Below are 22,455 nucleotides of genomic sequence, written 5' to 3' on the forward strand. Positions count from 1 at the left end.
TTCTTCGTTGCGCTTATTGTTGCCCCGTGGATGTAGTAAATTGCTGGTTTTTACTTCCTTTGATTTTTGCTAAAATAGGAGGCCACCGTGGGCGAGAATGAATGGATTCGAGAGATACGATATCGTTCCAAGGTTTTGTGAATTATTTTGTAGATTTTGCTGAACAAATTTATATGCTTGAAAAAGCTTTCTGTATTTCGTAATTTATTTTATGATTATTAGAATCGTCTTTGAAAGCGTTAATTTTAAATCGACGTAGAATTTGTTAGGCATGAAGTTAATGAACTTTAGATATTTTGATAACTTTATTTGGTAGTTTATAGACTGATGCTTGTATCAGGATTTAGAATTATAATTCTCAAATATAACAGAAAACAGTAACAGAATAATACCATTCTATCGATCCGGTTTGAAGCAGCGAGTTAATTCCAATATCGTTTGGGCAAGAGGGCAGAAATATTCTAAAAATGTCGCAATCCCTCGAGAACTTTTGTCACACGATTCGGTCTGATACCAACAGCGCAATAATGGGTCAACAGTAATCGAGCTTATGCCCTGCAAGATGTATTGTATCCATGATTTCTGTGATACGTCACGAAGCATTTTTGGTTTCGGCGTGTTTTCGAATCCATCAGTTCTTTTCGTTTGCTTCTATGAACAAGGGACAATGTACAACATTTAATCTGGAATTCTAATTAGTGGAATGAATTTCGATAAAGCTTTGCGCAATCAATTGGCTATACTTAATCGAATATTAAAAAATTATTTCACTACCTATCATAATTCAGTAAAATTGTACCTGACATTTTAATTGGGTCACTAGTCACTTAAACATTCATGTTTTGAACAATCGTAGCAGTTTCTCGGTTATTAAGCATGTATCGTTTAAAATATTAAATGATTGTAACCAAAGAAATAACTGAACATTAAAATATATATTTGCATAATCAATGCATTGACGTCATTAATCCCTTTATATTATTATTAAATCAGGGACCTCCTCTTAATTAAGAGTCAATTACAGTAGAATAGCTTCAATATTTATTACCACTGTGTATTCATTGAATATGTAATGAAGATGTCATCCTCTTGCTCAAGCATCAATTAAAAACCTACAACTTTTACTACTCAAAATACAAATCCTTCAAAAAACAATTTAGTAACGTACCTAAACGTACCTAAAAGTGCCAGTCCATAAATTACACCTCGTGGCAAGGGGATAAGGTATCCGTCAAAACCGATTCCTCTGTTATCCACTCTCTGGGATCAACATTGAAACAGTCCCAAGGGTCTCCGTCTCCCGATCCATCTCTCATGCGTAATTCGCTCCTCGTTTCGGCATCCAACATTAGTTCCCCCAATTCGAGGGGGATAGTTTTGAAGATGTTTCAATCAAGATCCCCGACAGGAAGGTTCACGGTGAGAAGGGGCCCTCGCGGAATGCTGACTCGCGAGCGGAGACAAGAAGTTTCCCGTACTCCGTCGGAATGATCCTTAATGCTTCTAAGTGTCCTCTAATAGCGGCATTAGCTTAAGTGATTTATTTACGCGGGGAAAACGGGGCTCGGGTGTTTACGTCAATCTCGTCCCAGCCTCGTGCCACGGATTTTCCCCGCTATAAAGCCGAGAGCCAACTGGCACGATCGCTTTTCCACGCGAGAATTTTCCCATACCCTGGATGCTTTACGCTCGACAGTTTTAGAACAGGCCGTATAATAACCTTTGATACGAATCCCGACGAACCATAAAAAGCCTCCCATCGTGCGCATTTGTTCGCGGATCGAACACGGGCTCGATTTAGAACGGCGAGTTCCGGGCGAGTTTTCAAGTGTGTTCTACGCCACTTGTTGCGGCGACGCGGGGGCGTCTTTTAACGGGGGAAACGCTAGCGCGAATCCACCGCGGCGCACTGGTCACGGTGGAATAGAGGATACCAGAAGGCAATCTGCGTCCCTACTGACAATATCGCCATGCAATTCCCTCGCTAAATCGACTTAACTTTCTAACGCGTGTTAGATTACTTCGGAGTTGTCTCGACGCTGGACGCTGGCTTGGATAGCGTTAATTCTACCCAGGGAGGAAATTGCAAATACCAGTCGCGGGATGATTTTATGCGCGGCTTGGTAATAGAAATTTACCGCGCGAAGCGCTCGTGCCGCGCGATTGCGCTTCGGACGCGCAGAAGGATTTAACCGAGTGATCTGATTTCATTCTCGCGATAGTTAATAGAGGGGGTAATGAATAGTAAAAGCTGATAGGTGGAATGGATAATGAATGCTAAGAGAGCGATAGAGTGAATAATAAATGGATAACGAGGTGAGTGAACAGTAAGTACATACAGAACCGTGTGGATGGTGAATAAATTCGATAGTGAGTAGGAAGTACAGCCTGCAATAACAAGGGGGTAAAAAGTTGTAAATGAGGTGAATAAGCAGTCTTTCCAGCGATCGTGATTCTATTTTTATTAGAGTTACAGGAGTTTTAGATTCTCTGCAAGAAATCCATATCGTGATTAAATATCCCTTGAAATCTTAATTTTAATCAAGCTCTATTTTCTCGCTAATTTTATATTCTAACAATTTTGTTTCTGTCTGTACATCACTTGAAATGGGGTAGACGCAGTCTTTCTATTCTATTTCGGTTACGTTTCGTGGTTCTACGTTCCCGTGCTCTTGATTGCAATTCCAATAGAATTTCTTCCGACACAATTTTCCGTGCTTGGGTTACCGCAAACACAGCTTCGAATGAAATTCTGAATCGCGGAAGCAAATTCGCTGTTCGGAATAACTTGTAAGGAAGCAATGTGCTCCTGCTGTTCGTTGCTAGAGCCGATGGAAATAAGTTTCCCTAATTAGTAAGGAAGTGGAACTAATTCTAATAACAGACTTTTGGAAAATCACAGAACAGGTTGTCAGGGTAGGTAATTAAATTTCTACACGTTTGTTATACGAACTGTATTTGAATAAAATAAAGCTGTAGGTCTTAGTGAGATCTTCGTGAACTCGGAATCGTAATTATAATATTCACAACTTCTGTCATGGAAAGAAAAATTCATTTTTCTTCGAGAAGCCACCGATTATCTTCAAATCTTAAACTAAAATTATTATAGCAAATAACTGTGCACTTTCCTTCGAACGCAATATGCGTTGGAACTAATCCCCGCAAAAGTCGATATTTACGGTATTATTGGAATGGTTCTAATTACGTGAACCACGGTGCGTAGTGAAAAGAGCATGCATTCCGGAAAGTAGTAAAATTGGTATCTGCTTTGAGTTTCATACCCGCATACACGAGAATATCCAGATTAAACTATTCATTTTTCTCTTTTTTCACATTCCCAACGAAATCGTGTTAGAACACTACAGGTGGATCAATCTTTTTTTAAAGCGCAAACTAAAAAACGGTGGAAGCTACAGCTCTCTTACAATCAACACAAGAGAAAACTATTACGAACATAAAAAAAGCATGCTTTCGAAAATACTCTATTTTTAAAAAAAGTAATGCCAACCAAGTCTTCTAACATTTCCCTTTACTAATATTTTGTACTCTCCCTTCAAAAAAAGATTATCGCGTTAATCACTAGAATCACCCCACACACACTAACGCGATATCAAATTTCAAAATCAAAGCATAAGTTCGAGAAGCAAATACAACGCAAGTTTGCAAACGTTCTTTACACTCGTTAACATAAAATCTGAAACGAAGCGGTAGATCGCAGTTTTCGTATTGGAAAATATGGCACGAGCTGCTAACAGCAAGCTGTGCCTCTTCGTTTCAGTTTAACGTCTTTAAAACTTTCAGGCCATCTTTCAGAGCGAACTCTTAATTGTTGCAGAAGTTACTTTGAACCCGAGGAACGTGTGCATAAACCTTTCAGAGGAAAAAGTGGAGGGATGTAGGATACATAGCTCAAAGGGAATACGTTTAAGCTCGTTCAACGTCCACCTCGAGGTGTCTAGAGTCGTATAAAAAAAGGAAGTTATTTTATTGAATTATAAAACGTCCACTGTGTGTGGCTGATCCCCGAGTGCTTCCGCCATCTTGATGGACGCCGTGGATGGAGTGTCGTTTCCTGTACCCTTTTCTGCAGCTGGACCCCACGTCTTCATGGGATGAAACAAACTCCGATCCCTCTGCGGACAATTAAAACGAAAGTCAAAGTCTTTGAACAACCGCCGCGGCGAGTTTGTGCAAACAATTTGGGCCGAGCTCCCGGTCCCCTGATATTTCGAACGCGCTGCCAGAACGTCAACTCGATGAAAGATTCCACGGAATTCAGGGTGGATACGCTTGGACGAATCGTTCCCGAACGTCGATGTAAATTCAAATGCTTATTAAATGGGGACGTTCGTGAAATGACTCGCGAGTCATCTGGTTTATTTTAAGAATGCACGCCGTAATTGATCTGAATTGTGATAGCGGAGATTCTAAGGGAGGGCTCATGAAACATTGAGAATGCAGAGATGAATTGTGGATTCTTCTTGGATGTTATTTGACCCTTGTCATACCGAGGTAGGATCGCTCAGAAATCAAGTGCAAATCGCTGAGAATTGGAATTTTAAAAAGAGTTTGATTTGTAAATTTAAAGATTTGAATATTTGAAAATTTTAAAAATTGGAGATTTGAGAGTTTGAAAATTTGAAGACTTGAATACATGTTGGGGAGTAGTATTGAGGTTTCTGAGTGACTCCAAAAATTAATGTGAATTATCTTGACCCGAAAAAAGTAATCTCCATTAGAAACTACCCTTAACTTCGAATTCATTCTAGTATTTAACTATGAAACTAACGTTATACTAATAATTAAGAATTATTAAAAAATCAGAATATAGAATTTTGATAATTTCTTACTTTCTTTAAATTACTAAAGTGATATGTAGTTACTAAACGAGAAGGAAGCCCCAAATACCAGAAAAGCAATGTATCACGATACGCGATAAAAGTAGGATAGAAGCAAGAGTCAGTGCAAAGGTAAAGTACAAGCGTATCGATAACGTTAACGTCGATTCCATGGAATCACGATGCCGAGGGGCAAAGGGCAGGCGGAAGAATTGCACCGTGTCCCTTTCTTCGTGATCCTTCTCTTTCTTTTCGTTTGCCAGGGTCATATCTTCGCGAACCGCACAAGTAGTTTCGAACTACGCGAAGGGTCGAAAACAGGGGGAGAGGAGATAAGAGTAATAGTAAATTTATCGAGGTAACACAAAAGGGGAAGCGGTCAAGAAGAGGTTGGAGAAAGTACGGCAGAAATAGATTCGATCCGAGCGATGGATCCAAACGGAACTTTTCGTTTCGAAGTACGATTACCTACGTACTGTGGAAAAACTTGTATTAAGACGTTCCAAGTTCGCGAGATTTTACGGCAACGGGAATAACTTCTAAAACGGTGCACGCATCCCTTGGGCCCACCAACCCCTCGCCAACGCTATATAACTCTTAACAGTGTACTGACCATTGATGCCATAGCAGCAGTTGATACTATTTTTGACTTCCTAGTTCAAAAAATATAACAACTTTTCGATAACATCGGATCTGGTTTCATATGACGTCTGTGTATGACTGTCGTCGACTACTTATATCAGCATTGTTCGTGTAGATTGATTTTACTTGATCAGTGTTGTAATTAGATATTAAAAAGGTACTCTAGGTAATATTTAGTGAAGGTACCATATGTGTATTCATGTTGTTAAAAAGTTTCGTTATTTTTAGATTTAGATTGAAAAGCTATAGCAAATTTTAAAAAATTCCATAAAATGATTATATGTCACGTTTCCTTGTCACGTATATCAAAAATACTCACGTAAAAGTGTAGTGTTAAAATATATAGTACTCGACGATGATTGAAATATCGCGATATTACGAAATACTCTAGCATTACATATCGCTTACACATTTCGCGATAAGAATGTCAAATAAATGACGCTTCGTAAAATATTTTACTCTGACAAATACATGATCGAAATTGGAATTTGAATTGGGAAGCAATTTTCAAATATTGAGTACTAACATTATCGCATGCTAACAGAGCTGATGGCCGTAAATTAAGGTAACAGTATGAAGTAACTGCAACGTAATACTGCTACTATAACATTCAACTGAAATTAATTAGTATATCATGCAAGCACAGTTAATTAAAATCTGTTTACCTTAATTGTGGAAAACTTTATATATTCACATGAATACGCTGTAAAGATTCCTCCTCATAAAGCATTATAAACAAATAATTTAAATACCGCATAAGTCATGTGGAACAGATGAAAGCAAAAATGAACATGAAATTCAAAATTCATAGAAATTTCAAACGAACTTTCCTCGGAACTAAATATATATAAATAAGAATATTATTTTAGTTACTTCCAGAGATAAAGCCTCTTAAAATCTTCTCAAACGAAACACTTCTGCTTCTCGCATCTCATTTATCTCATACATCCGCGCGTGTTGCATCGAAGCACCTATTTTAAACCATCCCCATCCAGTGAATACATTTCAACCGTCCATCGCGAGTCACGAAAACATTCCATCCGGTAAAAAATTCTTACCTTTCAAAAACGGAATTACCCCAAAAACATTTCATCCCGTCCCGAGGGAATTTAAAAAAAAAAAGAATTATTAAAGTAAATATCTCAGTAGCAAATCATGTCTCTATGCCTGTACACTAGCACCAACTTTATTTCATTTTAAGCTTAAATTCCAACATACCGAATAAAAAAAAATAGTACCATAAAGTAGCATATTCAGCTACTGAGACGCAATTCAAGTGTCAGGACACGTAGTTTTAAGTCGTCCATTTACTGAGACATTTGACATCCCAGCGTTCAGATATTAGAACGTTTACCTTACAGTCGTGAGCTCTAAAGTATACAGTCAGTCGGTTTCAGTCAGAGAAAGCGTCGTAAAAACGGCGGGCAGTTTGCATAATAATCTCCACTTTGTCGAGCGTTAGGCTAGCTGGTATCTCGATTCAGCTTGTACCCCCCCTCGCGGTTGCCACAAGCTCCTCCGTGCTTCTGACGTGGAGCAATCAACCGTAATCATACCGTCGAATTAACGTGCTTAAGTCCAGAGTAACGATAGAAACTCACGAAGATTCAGCGGGAGCATCATCGCTCTGGTGACGAACTTACCGGGCCCTTCCAGAGTCGCAGCATAAGAAAGAGTGGCATCGGGACGAGGGTCGACACCCCGATCAGTATTCCAATCGCGTTGGCCCAGTCAGGGAATACGTACTCGCCATAATAACCCAACTGGTACGTATATAGTTGATACGCGAACACACCCTATGGAAACAGAAACAAGAAAAGGCTGATATTCCTTCCGCGGCTGACCTCCAGGGAGCAGTGATCTCGCGGTACACTGGCCAATTAAGGATTCGATATTTTTAATCGGAAGACACGACTGCGCATCCTCCCTGGAGCGTGCTTGCAAATCACTAGAGTCCAGCTTTCGGGAGGAATAAACATCGAGCTACTTCGTCGAGCGTTACCTCTAATGTTTGCCAAGTGAAATCGATCGGGATTGAAGAATTGAGAATTGTTTCTTGGGGTTGCTCTGGGGAGCAAGGATTCGAAGTCTACAATTTATAATTTACAGTAGGAACTTGACTGACGAGCCTCCATTATTCATAGTCTGTTTGCGGTAGAATATCGAATAATCCTTAATCTATGATTCAATAGCAGTTTACTGAAAATAGTAAAATTAATTGTCTAAAGAGTATGTAAGCTTCTGCTTTGAGTTCCTTATTAAGCTAATCAATCTACTTCTTATTTTAGTACTTAAAGTGTCATTAATATTTGCAACCCTCACAGAGCATCCCTAAAATTCCCCGTGATCGATTCAAGTTTTCCATTTTGCTAAATACAAATTAAAGTTGAAGGCTCGTTTAAAATCAGAAGACTTCATTAAATAAAGAAGCAAGAAAGATAAGGGATCGGGGACGTTTCGAGGTAACCAGCGCCGAAAATGTCTCCCTTAATAAAATAAACCGATCAAGTCGATCCGAGATCACCACTCGAGGCTCTCGACCAATGGCAGGACCGAGAGACCGAGTGTGAGAGGCATCGGCAATCGTCGTACGACAGAAACTGAATTAATTACAGGTCGAAGTCTTCGCCAGAGCAGGACTCTAATGATGAATATCGTAAAAGCAGGCTAAGAGAGAGGGAATCATTACTCGATCCTTCGCGACTCGCCTAGTGGTCTGCAGTTATTCGCTGATCCAGATTTCCGCAAATTCACGTTTGTTAAGGGCCAAGTGCGGCGCAATGAGACATAATTATTTAAGGCACGATTTTTTTTCGATGGCTGCCCTGCATACGCGTATACTCGAGCGAGGTGAGTCGAGTGTGAGGTCATTTGCTAAACGAGATGCAGAGGAGGAGAGAGGAGAAAAAAGTGAGCGAGTGGGTGGGGAGCATGGAAAAAGTCTAAAACAAACGGAAAATCAATAATGGAGTACGACCGTCGCGCTAAATACTTGCGGACCAGGAAACGAAACCACGATAATACTGTCAGTGCAAACGCCTGCGGGGAAAAGAAGGATTAACGTCTTAACCGTCGGGTAAGCGTCATGGAGCAGTGTCGCGAGCATAGGAATGCTGATGTCCGCGGCTTTGCTTTACGCGAACGCTCATAGAGCAACGTAACAAGATACGATGTTTTGAGAGTACGCTGCAGGTTTGGATGCTTCTTTTTCGCTGTCAGCACAACAGACCAGGAACAAAGGAAAAATGAAACGAGGAATTAAGAATTAAAAAACAGTAGCAGCGTGATGTCATATTACACAGGTCGCGAAAACGCAACGAAAACTCTCCAAGAATGCGTTTGCTGCATCGAAATGACTTCGCTAGAAAAATTTAATCGCGTCAAGGGTTCCCTTTATGCGAAAAGGAAGTTGTCGAAGTTATTTTAAGGGCATATATGATGTCATAAGTTTCAAATTTTCGATAAAACTGCTAGGAGATTCTGTGCTGGGCAGGGATGGTAAAATTTCATCTGAGACACGTTTTGACATAATAGTAATTTCCCTTATACAGGAGATACCTCGATTTAGTTACTAGTTATGATTAATTTTGCCAATAACACGAAATCAGGCGATTCTATCTACTATGACCATATAGATTCATACTTTTTCCAGATGCAACTTTACCAGCTCTGTACAGTAAGTTATATAAGGACCTCTAATCTTGTAATTTTCTTTGACAAAAAAAAGTGTTCAAACATTGAACAACTCGTGAAAAATATAATTGATTCGCGTCAGTGGGAACAAGCTCCACGCGGTAAGGGGAAATGGACAGTAAGTGGTCAGACGCGGTGTACTCTTCTAACTAGAACTCCACCTCTCCGTAATTTTTTACAAGTGCATAATTTCGTGTCCAGGTGGAAGGTAATTTCGTTATCACTGTAATCATAATCTCTCGCCTACATGCATGTAACGCACATTTTATTTTCAGGGACTGGCGCCCTATCTACAGCGTATCTAAAAGGCTATCTTAATTGCGAAAACCGGGAAAACTTTCCCATAAACTCGTGGCAAGCCCACTGAACGACATTAGTGCGTAATAAAACTGTATTATTACCGTCATCGTCTATCCAATCACGTCTCTCTCCTAACGCAAATAACAGATGTCCCGCGGTGGCACGATTTTCAGATCACGTTTTCGTTTTCGTCACGTTTCACATCAGCGTAACACGTTTCCGGGCGTTCCCTCCTATCGGCATTCATTCGCGCAACGCAAAATACCGCCGCAGAGGCATCCGACGTTCGTAAAACAAGGCGGATACCGCGAGGGCTAATTATCAGCGAATAACTCCGGCATAGTTCTACCCCTAGGCGTGTTCCGAAGATGCTCTTGGGAAACGGTCCGAAGGCGGGCAATCTTGTTAAGAGACGGACACCGCGCGCGGGGCAGGATTGCTATGCACTTACCAGACAAGTGATAGGCGCGAGCACGACCCAGCTGAGCCACCAATAGCTGTGGAGCAAACAGCCGAACCGCATTTGCATTTCGGCAATGTTACTGAGGAATTTGTTGCAGCCGTAACACCAGGCCGCCACGCCGACCTCGGCGACGCCGATCAATAGTATCGCCCAAGAAGCGGTGTTCCAGTCCATCAGCGTGAACAGGTAAACGCCGCCGTCGAACACCATCGGTACAGCGAGGAGCCAGCAAGTGACGCATATCCCCAGCACCACGTAGCTCTCGTGTTTTCGTAAATCTGGTCGCAGGTCCAATATGGCGGTGTTTATCGCCTGCACGCCTGCGAACTGTGTATCGTAAAAAGTAACGACCGACCGTGTTACTCGGGGATTCGATGCTCGCCCGCCGGCGTTTCTCGTTACCCTTTCTTCCTCTTTGCATTTTTTCCACTCTCTTCCCTCCTCCCGCTCCCGTTTCCCTTTCTTCCACACCGCCCCCCTCCCTCCCTGCATTTTTTCCGTACCTCTCCTTGCATTCCTTTTTTCTCACTATTTTCTCTGTCCTTCCTTTTTCTCTGTTTGTTTGACGCAGTCCGTCTTAATTACCCTTGAGCGTACCAGCTGCGGAGAGAGGACAGAGAGGCGCGCGTAAAACAAAGGGCCTTTCGCTCTCTTTTCCGGTCTACCTGTGTCTGTCCCTTACTCTGTCCCTTACTCTGTCCCTCCCTCCGGCCCAGCTGGTTCGCGCTTTCCCGCGCTTTCTCTCTGTCTCTCTCTCTCTCTTTGTCTCTCTCTTGTCCCGAAGGAAAAGAAAGGAGGGAAGAGGGGAGGGCAGAAGTGGAGGAGAGGAAGAAAGAGGTGTGGATTTCAGTGGAATGGAAAACCATAACTCTTTCCATGATATACGAGCCCCGGGGCGGAGAGACGAGAGGCGATGCAAAAGTAACACGGAACGATCGTCTGGCTACTTGCGAGCACATTTTCGCCCGCAGCTCTTTTGACGAATACAGCGGCTGGCGTTCCGGTTCTTGAGGCACTTGAATAGCGCCTTCTTAGCCGGCACGGTAGGACGAAAAATTTTCACGTTCCCTCGGCCGTTTCTCGCCGCGGCGACCCGGCCGTGCAAAGAACAAGGCGGTCTTACTTTAAAGTTTAAACAACATGGAAATGCGAAGCCGTTCATTCCCAAAGTCTCCACGCCTTTCCGCCTTTTTCTCCTGCTGTTCCTTTTCATCCCGCCCCTCGCCGCCGCCCCTCTGACGTTACTCGAACGACCTGAACGCTCTTGCGCAATCTTTTCTTTCGCCCTGGCGGTGCTTTATTTTTTAACGAGCCCTCCAAGTGCAAAGAGATCGGTTCGACACCTCCCGACAAGCGATCGTTACTTTTCGCCAGGCCTGTCGCGCGGCGTACTTACTTGGCTGCCTAGGCCCAGGATGAAGAGCATGAAGAAGAACAGGACGGCCCACAGGTTCGGCAGAGGCATCCGTACGACTGCTTCCGGGTACGCGATAAAAGCCAAGCCTGCGCCACTTTGGACTACTTCGTCGATCGGCATCTTCATCTCGTGAGCTAGGAATCCCATGATAGAGAATATCACGAAGCCAGCGAAGACAGAGGTGAGCAGGTTGGTGAGAGTCACGAACACTGCATCTCTGGGGTGAGTTGAAGAAGGTATACGTTAGTCGTATGCAAATCTCTTGATACGGGAGGTGATCTTTGGTTTTAAAATGAAGCGAAATTTACTCCGCGGGATAGAATTTTTATGAATGAACTCTTGTGAGTTAAGTTTGATAATAGCACGAGAGGCGTCTTGCATAGATTTCTCTAGATCAAATATTACTGAGGGAACAAGTATAAAATTGGGTCATGAAACTGATCTGGCTATCTTATATGTTTAATAATTGCTATCAGTAATTGTAATATGTAACAGCCATAAGAAAACGACTGTGCTTTATACTCCTTTCGGGACCGTAAAACTCTTGGCAAAAGTGATAACTCTTATCACTTTATTCGTAAGCCACAGCTCGTTTGACTTAATAGTAAAAGTGTGTAATCTACTTTCATGAGCTAAGTATCAAGTTCCCTTGACATGTAAAAATATAGAATTCAATTTTCACGTTAGAGAACTTTGTCTTCAAAAAAGCACTGAATTTACATGGACTTTAGCATGGAATGAAATTACATGAAATTAACATGGAAATTAATATAATAGTGAACCTGGACGTACTGGAAAATCTTTTTCATAATAAATTGCTGCGCTACATGTCTGTTTATGAACATTCCAATATCACTTGCTTCGCATCAAAGGACCCATCTTATAGTTAGCGATGTAAGCTCTCAATTTCATGCATACCACCGATACCAGAATACATACCCATTGAGAGCACACAGACATGACTCTTGCGTTAGGTATGTACACACGTATGATAGTACCGCTCCAGTCATTGCTAATTACCACAAAGATCGGTATCGTAATCATCGGTGCCCTAATTGGAGAATTATATACAGAGAAGGTGCTCCCGTAGAAGGTAGGATAACATACCTGGCAGCTAAGAATCCTAGGATTTTCAGTAAAATTACTCCCTTAATTCTACTGAATCACCAAACTAATCACCTCATTATCAACGAGGATAATTAAAAGAACTTAATCAAACAGCCACGTTAAGCATCAACCGCTGAGCTTAATTATTACGGCATCCTATCATTATAAATTCTTCAGAAACGTGACTCTCACACGCCATGAAGTCTCTAAGCTCCCTTCACATTAGACAACTTTTTGTCAGACAACCGAGTTCATCAACTTAAATTCGATAAAAACTGTCGTTTCAACTCGGCTGAAATTGTGTTTACATGGACAACTTTAATGAACTTCAGGTTGATCAACTCAGTTTCCCGATCAAAAGTTACCTAATGTGAACGTAGCAACAAGTAGACGCTACAGAATCACGAATCTTCAGTGAATCTTTCCTCGGCTCAAGGGCCACGTGTGTAAGACGTGTCTAGCGATAACGGCGATACTGCATACTTAGGTGACGAAAAAGAACAATGAATAGCCACTAGTAAAGCTCGTGCCAGCCGGCGCGACGAATTATGCTCGCGGCGCTCAGCTCATTCAACTTGCACCAGCACTGATATAATTTATACGCGATGCAACGTGCAGCGAATTGTATCGCCGCGGGGGGAACTTCAGCGTCGGATAATAATGCTAATTACGACTTTGAGCAATATTTCGAGAACGTGAACGTTCTGACCCGTGGTATCGTAGCTTTAAAGCTGCCGCTGCTGGCCCTCCCCCGAATAGCCAGGGGTTCGCCTTACGACTGGCGTCGCGCAAAATGAAATATCTGACAGACGCTTCGGGCATGTGTATCCTGTGCACGCGTTTACCGCTGAAAATACCACCATTGAGCCCCGGTTGCCATAGCTCAGACATTACAAGCGAAATTACATCATTAGAAACTCGGAACGGTTAATTCAACGTCATCGTATATTGCTTGGATGCATTTTGCTTTAGTAATACTACTAGCTTTAGTAGCCTTAGAAAAGGGAATCGAAGTATATGATACAGATTTGTGGATCTTTTACAACTTTCACCTTCGTGAATTTCTTTTTGACGTTTCTGAGGAGATAAGACTGCAGATTAAGATTCAAAGTGGAACCTTCGTCTTCCTTATTAGACTTTTATGGAATAAAAACCATTCATGAATTAAAGGGGAAATTTCATTTATACTAGTAGCATGGTGAAGTTTTAGTCTATTTAATATCTGAAGATTAATATATTCAGTTCTATGATACGCATATGGGTCAGGGTAAGAAGGATGATTCCTTAAAATATTCTCGTTAGACTTTAGTTAGATGTCGAATTAAAAAGTACGCTGACTCTATCAACAGTGTTCTCTTCTGAGAATAAATAGAATTACAGTTCATAAATTCTTGGTTCGTCAATTTCTGCAGAAAGTTCTATATCTACTACTTCTCATATCGAACATAGAAAGTTGTTAGTACTACTGTGGTCATACCTGTTCAGTGTAACGTAACTTTATGAGAACTTATATACTTGCCTATGACAGTTGTTGTTGAAATTACTATAGCTAGAAAGAGTGACTAGAGATCCGCATCCAATGCCAAGGGAGTAGAAAACTTGGGATGCAGCATCTGCCCAGACACTGGCATTTCCTAGCGTTGACCATTCGGGTGTAATGAACCAAAGAGAACCGTCGGCGGCTCCATCCAGCGTGACACCTAAATTAGAGTATAATCCAATCGATTACTAATGTTACCACGTGTTACATGAGTCTTCTTTTTAATGTAATACCGAGATAAATATTTATCTGCATATTGATCTTTTAATGTCCATTGGCGTGGAATTCTTACATTACCATGAACGAGAAAATTTGTTTGCGACATTTATAGACACTTTTTTATAAACTTACACCTTAAACGAGCTCAACCCTTTGAAAGTGGTTTTTAGAGTGGGGCAGATTCGAAAGTTATATGATTCAACTTTGACGCAATAATGGACCCGATTGGAGAGCGATCTTTCTACTATCTCAAAGGTTTCACAGAGAATAGGACGATACGCTTGGATAATCCTGATTTTCAGACTGTTCGCTTCGCTGGGCGCCTATTGATGAACTTCATTTTTCAAGTGACCTCTTCGAAAGAAACTTGGAGATCGTGGAATCGATACCGTCGCTGGAAGTAGAAAACCACTATCCCATCCAATCCAACAGCCGAGGAATATAATATTCGATGTCGCCTGAGGCTTCCGAATAATCTAAGAATAATTTCTATGCTCTTCAATCCATATTTCTGTGTTCACAAATCAGCTACAGAAATCTGGCTGTTGTAAGTACTTTTTCCAAAATCAGAAATGTGCAATTTATTCTTCCTCTAATTAACAACTATAGTCTAATATTCGTCCAAGATTAGTCGGCAGGTTTTATTGGATGTGTGATTAATTTAAGTTAGGGTACTTCTATGTAGATTTATATTTAACGAGGTTTGTGATACTTCTTGTTGGGAAAAATGTATAATTATAGTATAAACATGATTATTGTAAAGATAAATAGTAGTATAACACATGTCAATCGTGTAAAATTTCACTAGCCAAAGAATGCAGAACTTTAACTCTAGTTAAAACATTTTGCAAAGCATGATTCGGGTTCACCGAATATTACATAGCGCATGGTTGAATTACAAAAGCCTTCGACGGAATTATATGGTTCAGTAGGTTCCTTTTTAACAGGATACGCTGTACGAGGCACTATAAATACGCGAAAATGTTCTATTGCAGGTACGTAGTGATTTTCGTCGGTGTATATTATATCTCTAGAGCGAAACTATATGATAGCGTTCTTCAAACTTGACTAGAACTCCAATTAATTGTATTTCGACGTAAATAGTGGTAGATGGAATTCTATAACAAATTCAGCATTACGAGTAGCAATTTTAGTCGAAGCTTAATAATATCTCACGTCATAATATCTTGGTCGCAAATGAAAGTTTAAGTGTATTTTAATCAGGACATTTCATGTTTCATTATTTCTGAATATTGTCACTCCATGTTTTCTTCCAGTTTAACGACGATTACGTTTCATAAACCCGATGAAATCGTTGTTTCCAAACGATTAAAGTGACTTGTTATGTGAACAGCGATTCGATTTATCGCGTACTCAAAAGAACAGTAAAAAATATCTAAAAGGTATATCTACCTGAGGCAAATTGATACCGATATATTATGATCGACACAACTGAATTTTTCCTCTGACATATGACAACCTTGCTTAAAACATTCAGTCGCTGTGCAATGCACGAACTATGCAATTTAATCTGTTTCTTTTTTAAAGCCCAGGTGCTCAGCTACAGATGGGAGAAAATTCAAGAGGTGATTCCAGCAGACGACACTAATTGGATATTACGTTAAAAATAATTAGTTAATTATGTATCGGAGTAAATAGTCTGCATCATTGATACTTGAGTGTATTTTTTGCTCTTCGCTTGTGACAGAAACTGCAAGAAGAGGACTTGATCGCATCGATCGAGAATTTTCTATTACACGAAAAGCGTTTCTCGTGCTTCTTACCTCGTATCAGCAACGCCGTGAGCATGACGTAAGGGAATAGGGCGGTGAAGTAGACGACCTTCCCAATGGACTGGACACCACGCATCAGGCACAGGAAGCAGATTATCCAGCCGAGGGTGAGACACCCTAACAATTCCCATCTTATGCCTCCGAAATTTTCCCACGTGGCTCCGCGCAAACCCAGCACGTAGTCGCTGGATTCGATCAACGATAATGTTCGATCACGATTACATGTTTTACCTTTCTTCACGACTGCCTTGCTTATCGCCTGCCGCGCGAGCGCGTCAAAAGTCAGCTTTCATCGACAGACTAGAAAGCATCGTGGCGCAAGGCAATCGTTCAGAGCAAACACTTTTTACGCGTTTCCATCGAATTGGAATGGCAATTTCAAATTAAATCCATTGTAAAATAATTGAGAATCTTGATTCATGATTAACCTGCTAACCAGTTCACTCTTTGATTAAAAATGTCCAGTGTATATGAGATTATAATCAAATATGAATTATTTCTCTATATTTTCTGTTAGTAAACAATCTCTGGTAATCGAATTATATGGGACAGCTGAATATTTACGAGTTCATGAAATATTCTTTTTTATAGAATTTATGATTCCCGCTATTCATTTTTAGCAGTCTGACGATTTAACAAGAATAATAGTAAATGTAATCTTTTTTCAGATTTGGGTCATTTAACTATATTAATTTTTGAATTTTCCATTTATGACACAATATTATACCCAGAGAGGTAGAATATTTTTTCATGGTCCTGATTCGATGATCAAGAGCTATAAGAAGCTCTTCCGTGAGTAAATATCTTTAGCTCAGTCCGCGTAAATTTCCACAAAACAAGTTCAACCAATCTCCCCTGATTAACAGGTTAAAATTTCACCAGAACTTTCGAAGATTTCTGAAAACTCCCAACGAGACAAGGTGAGAAAACGTTTCCAACGTTTCACGAAATACGTCACCGTACTTGAAGTATTCCTCCGAAGACAGGACCCGTTTGTATAGGCGTCGGAGCGGCTCCACTTGGTCGCCGTCGAAGCAATAGCTAACGTTTCCTCCGCCATGGTAGCCGAGGCTCGAGCAGACTGTCTCGATGGGCATGCAGGTTTTGTTGTAAAATATTTTGTCAGGGTCATCATTTTGACACTCTATCTGTTGGAGGGCGCTGTAACAATCTGTACCGAGGGCGTCGTTATTCCTGCAGGACGTATATCCAATATCGTTACCTTGGTTACGCGGTAATTAGGCTTGCATCACAGCCTTCTAAAGGCTATTGCTGATTGAAACGAAATAGCTGCCGTTTACAGAATACGATGCGTCGTAGAATAGACGGGCTCGATATTACTCACGATATGTACACGCGTAGGTACAGCGCTATGGGTATAGGGGATGAGTGAAGAGGTTTGTGTCAAGTTTTAGGGCCGTGCAGTACCCATTAAAGTAAGCAAACAAGGTTTAATAACCTAGACTCGATGATCATTAATTCTCAAGTTATAACACGTTTGCTTCTATCTGTGAAGGAAGGGACAGATAGGATATTTGAAGAAGCCCTTCGTGTTAAAATGAGATTCTTCTTTTGTGCATTTTTGTTAAGATTACAGTTCTCACATATTTCTTGATTCTTTGATTTTGAAACTTACTGTCTACTAAAATTGTAGCTGTGTTTATACATAGAAAGCAAAATGCGTTTGTCGAAGAAGGGGAATCAAATGTGAGTAGCAGAGATTCATTGATAAAGTTAAAGTAATTATTTAGTAATTAAATGAACACTGTAATTGTTAATCACTTGGTTCATTTCCTCGCAATAACATAACGGTAATTTAATATTTATTAATTCGTTAGTTGTTAGTCTATCAAATTATTGCAATCAAGTAAAAACTAAATGTTGTTTCATATTAGCAATAATGATCAATTCAATTATACATATTGATCGCGCATTAAATCATAGTTATGTTTAATCGCCACAGAAACATTGACAGTATAATGGGCGAGGAATGTTATTGTGAAACGTGTAAATTAATTACCAGTTTCGTTCTCATAATAATTCGTTAACTGGTTACCCATAGCTGCATATAACTGATAATATTGCTTCCTAATTGGAAATAACAGTAATTTTTTAATACTTCTTCAATATTTAACAAACTTTTAGTTAGGACGTGATTCTATTTTAATTTCATATGATTGTGTTCTTGCGTACATAAATATCACGTTAAATTTATCAAATTTGTGGCATAATAAAATATGCAAGTATTAATAAACGTACCACAAGGAGTGAAATGAAGAGCCATAAAAAGAAAAGGATAAAAAGCACTTGCTCTCATGCAATATTTTTCCGCTCTTCAAAGAAACGAAATTGAATTTAAATAAGATGAACTACCCGCGGGCTGACTATTTAAATGACTTCTACGACCATTTGGTATTTTATAGCGACAGTAAGATGTTATCATCAATAAGAAGATTGACGAACACTCAGATCGCTTACATTTAAATGTCTGCAACGTCGAACCCAGTTATCTAATACGATATTATCCAAGGGCTTGCCCTTAACCCTGTTTAAACACTCAAAATTGGTCTCAATTCGTAACCCTTGAACCAAAGCAGCACCATACTCCCACAAAACACTAATTTACACTGTACTTACTGTTTGTGTTGAAATCGTTATCGCAATAGGCCCAGTTGAGCTTCGGCATGAAGGAAACGAAGGTGTAAAAGATAGTCCAAGCGATGATTACCATGTAGTAGATCGTTACGAACAAGATGACGATAAGGGTGCAATACCCAAGGCCCTGGAACGCTGGGGCCATACGTGTGAACGCTTCGTTGGGCCCAAGCCCAGAATATTGTCCAACCGCGAGTTCCAAGAAGAATATTGGCAGTCCCATTGTAATCAACATTAGAATAAATGGTACCAAAAAGGCGCCTAAAGGAAGAGGACATATGACGATATAGGTAGGTAGTTAAAAATATCGAAACTGGTACAATTCAGAGACTTGGAAACACAAAATGGCCTTTTGATTGAAAGCGTACTCAAAATAGCGCACATATTAAACGATTCAAAAAGTTAAGATTGATTCGTACAAGTGGGGCGTGAAATAAAGGCGCAGTGGAATGGAACAAGGAGAAAAGGGGCGTCTGTGGTCAGACGCGATCTGCGAACCGATGCTATTGAACACATACCTTTCCGTAACTTTTTACAGTTGTATTCTGTGAGGAGCTGTTTCGAATAAAAATGACCTGCTTCCACAAGAAGTTTTAAAGAATACATAATTAGATAGAACTACTCTGCATATTTTTATATCGAATAAAGCTGAGCTTATCAATGAGATATATTTAATGGTAGATTTGACAAAAAGAATTTAAATATCTGTCACACTTAATTATCAGTAATTTATATTTGATTGACAGTAATTCATCCAAGGAGTACCAAACATAATTAAATAACGAACGTTAGTCGATACCAAAAATGAAAGCATTATCTTAATTAGTATTTAATACAATAGATATAATTAACAAAAGCTTGTCGATTGGATTGCAATTGATATCTTCATACTGTTGACCATATTCATTAGAACTTCCTGCTTTTTACCTTTAAAGTCATCAATCTCTCGAGCAATCGCAAGCACTCTAATTATACATTTCGTCCGAAATTCCGTTAAACTGTAAAAAAGCTACACAATAGAACAAAGAAATTCGAAATACAGTATCCAAAACAGGATCGCCAGTAAATGAAAACCCGTACTTGAGCTCGTTCGTTTCGTACCGTCAATAATCGTTTTGTACGTTTTCCCACGCACTCCTAACAGGCATTAATTGAAATTTATCAGGACCTTTGTGCTTGATTAATGCAATGATATACGAGAGCGCGGCAGTCGAAGGGTGAGAGAGGGATGCAGGAGAGGGAGTGGTTGAAACGCCCGCGCCCCTTTTCGTTCCCAATCTTTCATTAAAAGCCGGCCACTGGAACAATGAAGAGCGGCGGCGTAAATAGGAAAGAATAAAAACGAGGAAAGAAGCGGCTAAAATAGAATAATTAAAAGCCAGAGCGTTCCAGAATACAAGCGAGAACGGCTGCCCTCGTCCTCCCTCGCGCCGTACCTCCCGCCCCAACCCCTGAACGTTTCGCAAATAAACCCCGAGCGAGAGCGGGCCGTATCAACAGGCATAACCGCACACTCAGCCAGGAAAGATTTATTAAATTTCCCGAACGCTCGGTCACAAGCTGCCAAACTACGCTTAATTATTCGAATTAGCCATTTCGTCACGTCGACCAGACGCGCGTGCACGCGGCGTTCACTCCCTCGCGCTTGCGTACAGCCGCTCGTCCCTGTCCAGCTCTCCCTTTTTTACCCTTTTGCCCCAGCTCGCCTCCGTGAAAACTCGTCCATCGACGAGAATAAATCATCCCATCGTAATCTACTAGTTCGTTTGCAACCCCTTCGCCCCGTCTGTTTAGCGAACTCGGCTAGGCGCTACTCCCCTGGAAGCGCACCTGTACACACGCACACGCGCCCCAGTGCACGCCCGTCGGCGACCACAGCTATAAACACATACGTACCGCCGCCATTACGATATACAAGGTAAGGGAAACGCCAAACATTGCCAATGCCAACGGCATACCCGATACAGGATAGAACAAACTCGATAGGGTTGGACCAGCCGCCACGCTCTGGATCCTGCTCCAGCTCCACCAACGCACCGCCGACCCCCAGAGAGATCCTCTTTGCCTGCCAAGAACACCATTCCCGTCACACTTCTGTCATGCAAATCGCCCTTAAGGTATCGCGATACGTAAGTGTACTCTGCCTCCGCTCGGACGATTCTGTTCTTCCTGTGCTTTTCTTACGTATTTTTGCACTTGGGCTTTTCAAGAAGGATCAGAGTTTGGGACGTGCGTTGAATACTTCGGTATTTCAATCCGTGTAATTTTTAGTTGGGATAGCTCTTTGTAATTGAATCGGTTAGTTGGAGAATGGGGCAAGTCTAGCATGTATATTTTGAGATGCTTGAGCTTAAGGTGTAGTTCTGTACAGTTTACGTATCTGAAACACTGTGCCAAGGTGTATAGGTCCAGTTGGTTTCTATAGGACTTAGTACACATTTGCTGAGGTCCAGATGTACAATAGGTTTGAGATTAGTTGAGTATGGTTAATATTGGACTTGTGCTGTTCTTCAACCCACCGACACAATTTCACGTGTATTGTTTTATGTATGTGACTTGTTCATAAGATATTACGGTCGATTGAAATGTAATTTAGGTTCACGATATTCTCGGGAATCCTGACATTCTTGGGACGCGAAATAGTTTCGGTACCCCGCCAGATCTAATCTATTTCTATCCAGTCAGGAGCATCCAGTGTCCAACATTTTTTGGTTCTCGCATACCTCTATTAAATCCTCAAATCTCATCTCACCTCTGGCCCTGACACTCTTGAACCGGACTTCGATTCACTGACTTTCCTATAAAACAAGATAAGCAAAGGTGCCGCAGGGAGACTTAAGACCCTGCCTTTCCCGTCAAAGCCTATCAATAATACTTCAGTTAATACGGTACAGAGCTGATAAGCTTACACCTGAGACCCATGTTTACATAGTAGTAATTATCCACATACCTATAGGGGATACGTCACTTCAATTAATAGTTATGACCACTTCGTCCAGTAATACACTACATTTGAAAGTGCCTGTGAAGTCAGACGGACTTATCTACTGTAAATACACAGATCAACATTTTTCCAGATGCAACCTTACCAGCTCTGTACAGTATCTATCCCCATCAGCCATGATCACCAAGTAACCCCACACTAACACAGCCCTCAGCTTTAAAGAAATCCTCAGACTGGGTCCAAAGGACATCCCTTGATTTTCTGGCTACAAGGAATTTTATTCTGCCCTGGGTTTCGAGGAACCTTCAAAGAACTAGACTTCAAGTGACGTCAAACGATGCTTAGAGCTTTAGAATACTCTGGAACCCGCGAAATTCAAAAGTGGAGTGCGTGATCAGCGATCACTGTTGAAAATGGCGAACGATGAGATGAAGGACACTGGATATGGGAAGCAATACAGACTGCAGGTAACGCAAACAGAGGGAATGCAAACGCGATGGCGGAGGACCGAGCGAAGTATTTACGTAACGAGATCAGGGGAACGCTCGAATCGAGCGAATTTATCTCTGGTGTCTAACTCTATGAGCATCAGTAGTTTAATCTACTCGCGTTGTAAGCCGCAGACTGATAAGATTCGCCGAGCGTCGTTCTTTTCCGCGTAACATTGTCGTCGGTGGACCGTTGATGCGTCAACGAGCGTTGATTTAATTAGTGCGTTTCATCGGTCTAGCTTCAAGTTTTCGATTTCCTGTGAAGCTGCATTATCGTTATCTGGCAGGATCATTAATGAAACTTTTTCTTTTGAATATCGTTGGGTTCACGGTTCGGCTGATTTGTTCGCCTC

The 22,455-nt window shown here is 41.0% G+C and overlaps 1 protein-coding gene and 1 long non-coding RNA gene across 2 annotated transcripts; both read right to left on the reverse strand.

Moving 5' to 3' along the window:
* Positions 1 to 396: 396 nt before the first annotated feature.
* LOC143183412 (uncharacterized) lies at positions 397 to 1,281 on the reverse strand. The gene is made up of 2 exons (XR_013002596.1): positions 1,179 to 1,281; positions 397 to 651 (listed from the first exon to the last, which is right to left on the reverse strand). It is a non-coding gene; the product is annotated as an uncharacterized LOC143183412 (long non-coding RNA).
* A 2,207-nt stretch (positions 1,282 to 3,488) lies between these two features.
* LOC143183413 (sodium- and chloride-dependent glycine transporter 1) lies at positions 3,489 to 20,768 on the reverse strand. Its single transcript, XM_076384934.1, is given in 12 exon segments — positions 3,489 to 3,551; positions 3,595 to 3,767; positions 3,821 to 3,908; positions 4,002 to 4,133; positions 7,124 to 7,276; positions 9,925 to 10,263; positions 11,333 to 11,570; positions 13,980 to 14,160; positions 16,004 to 16,197; positions 16,976 to 17,183; positions 18,650 to 18,928; positions 20,564 to 20,768. Coding segments are annotated over 12 exon segments (2,253 nt in total).
* Positions 20,769 to 22,455: the final 1,687 nt, after the last annotated feature.

The sequence above is a fragment of the Calliopsis andreniformis genome, chromosome 9, assembly GCF_051401765.1.
Source record: "Calliopsis andreniformis isolate RMS-2024a chromosome 9, iyCalAndr_principal, whole genome shotgun sequence".
NCBI lineage: Eukaryota > Metazoa > Arthropoda > Insecta > Hymenoptera > Andrenidae > Calliopsis > Calliopsis andreniformis.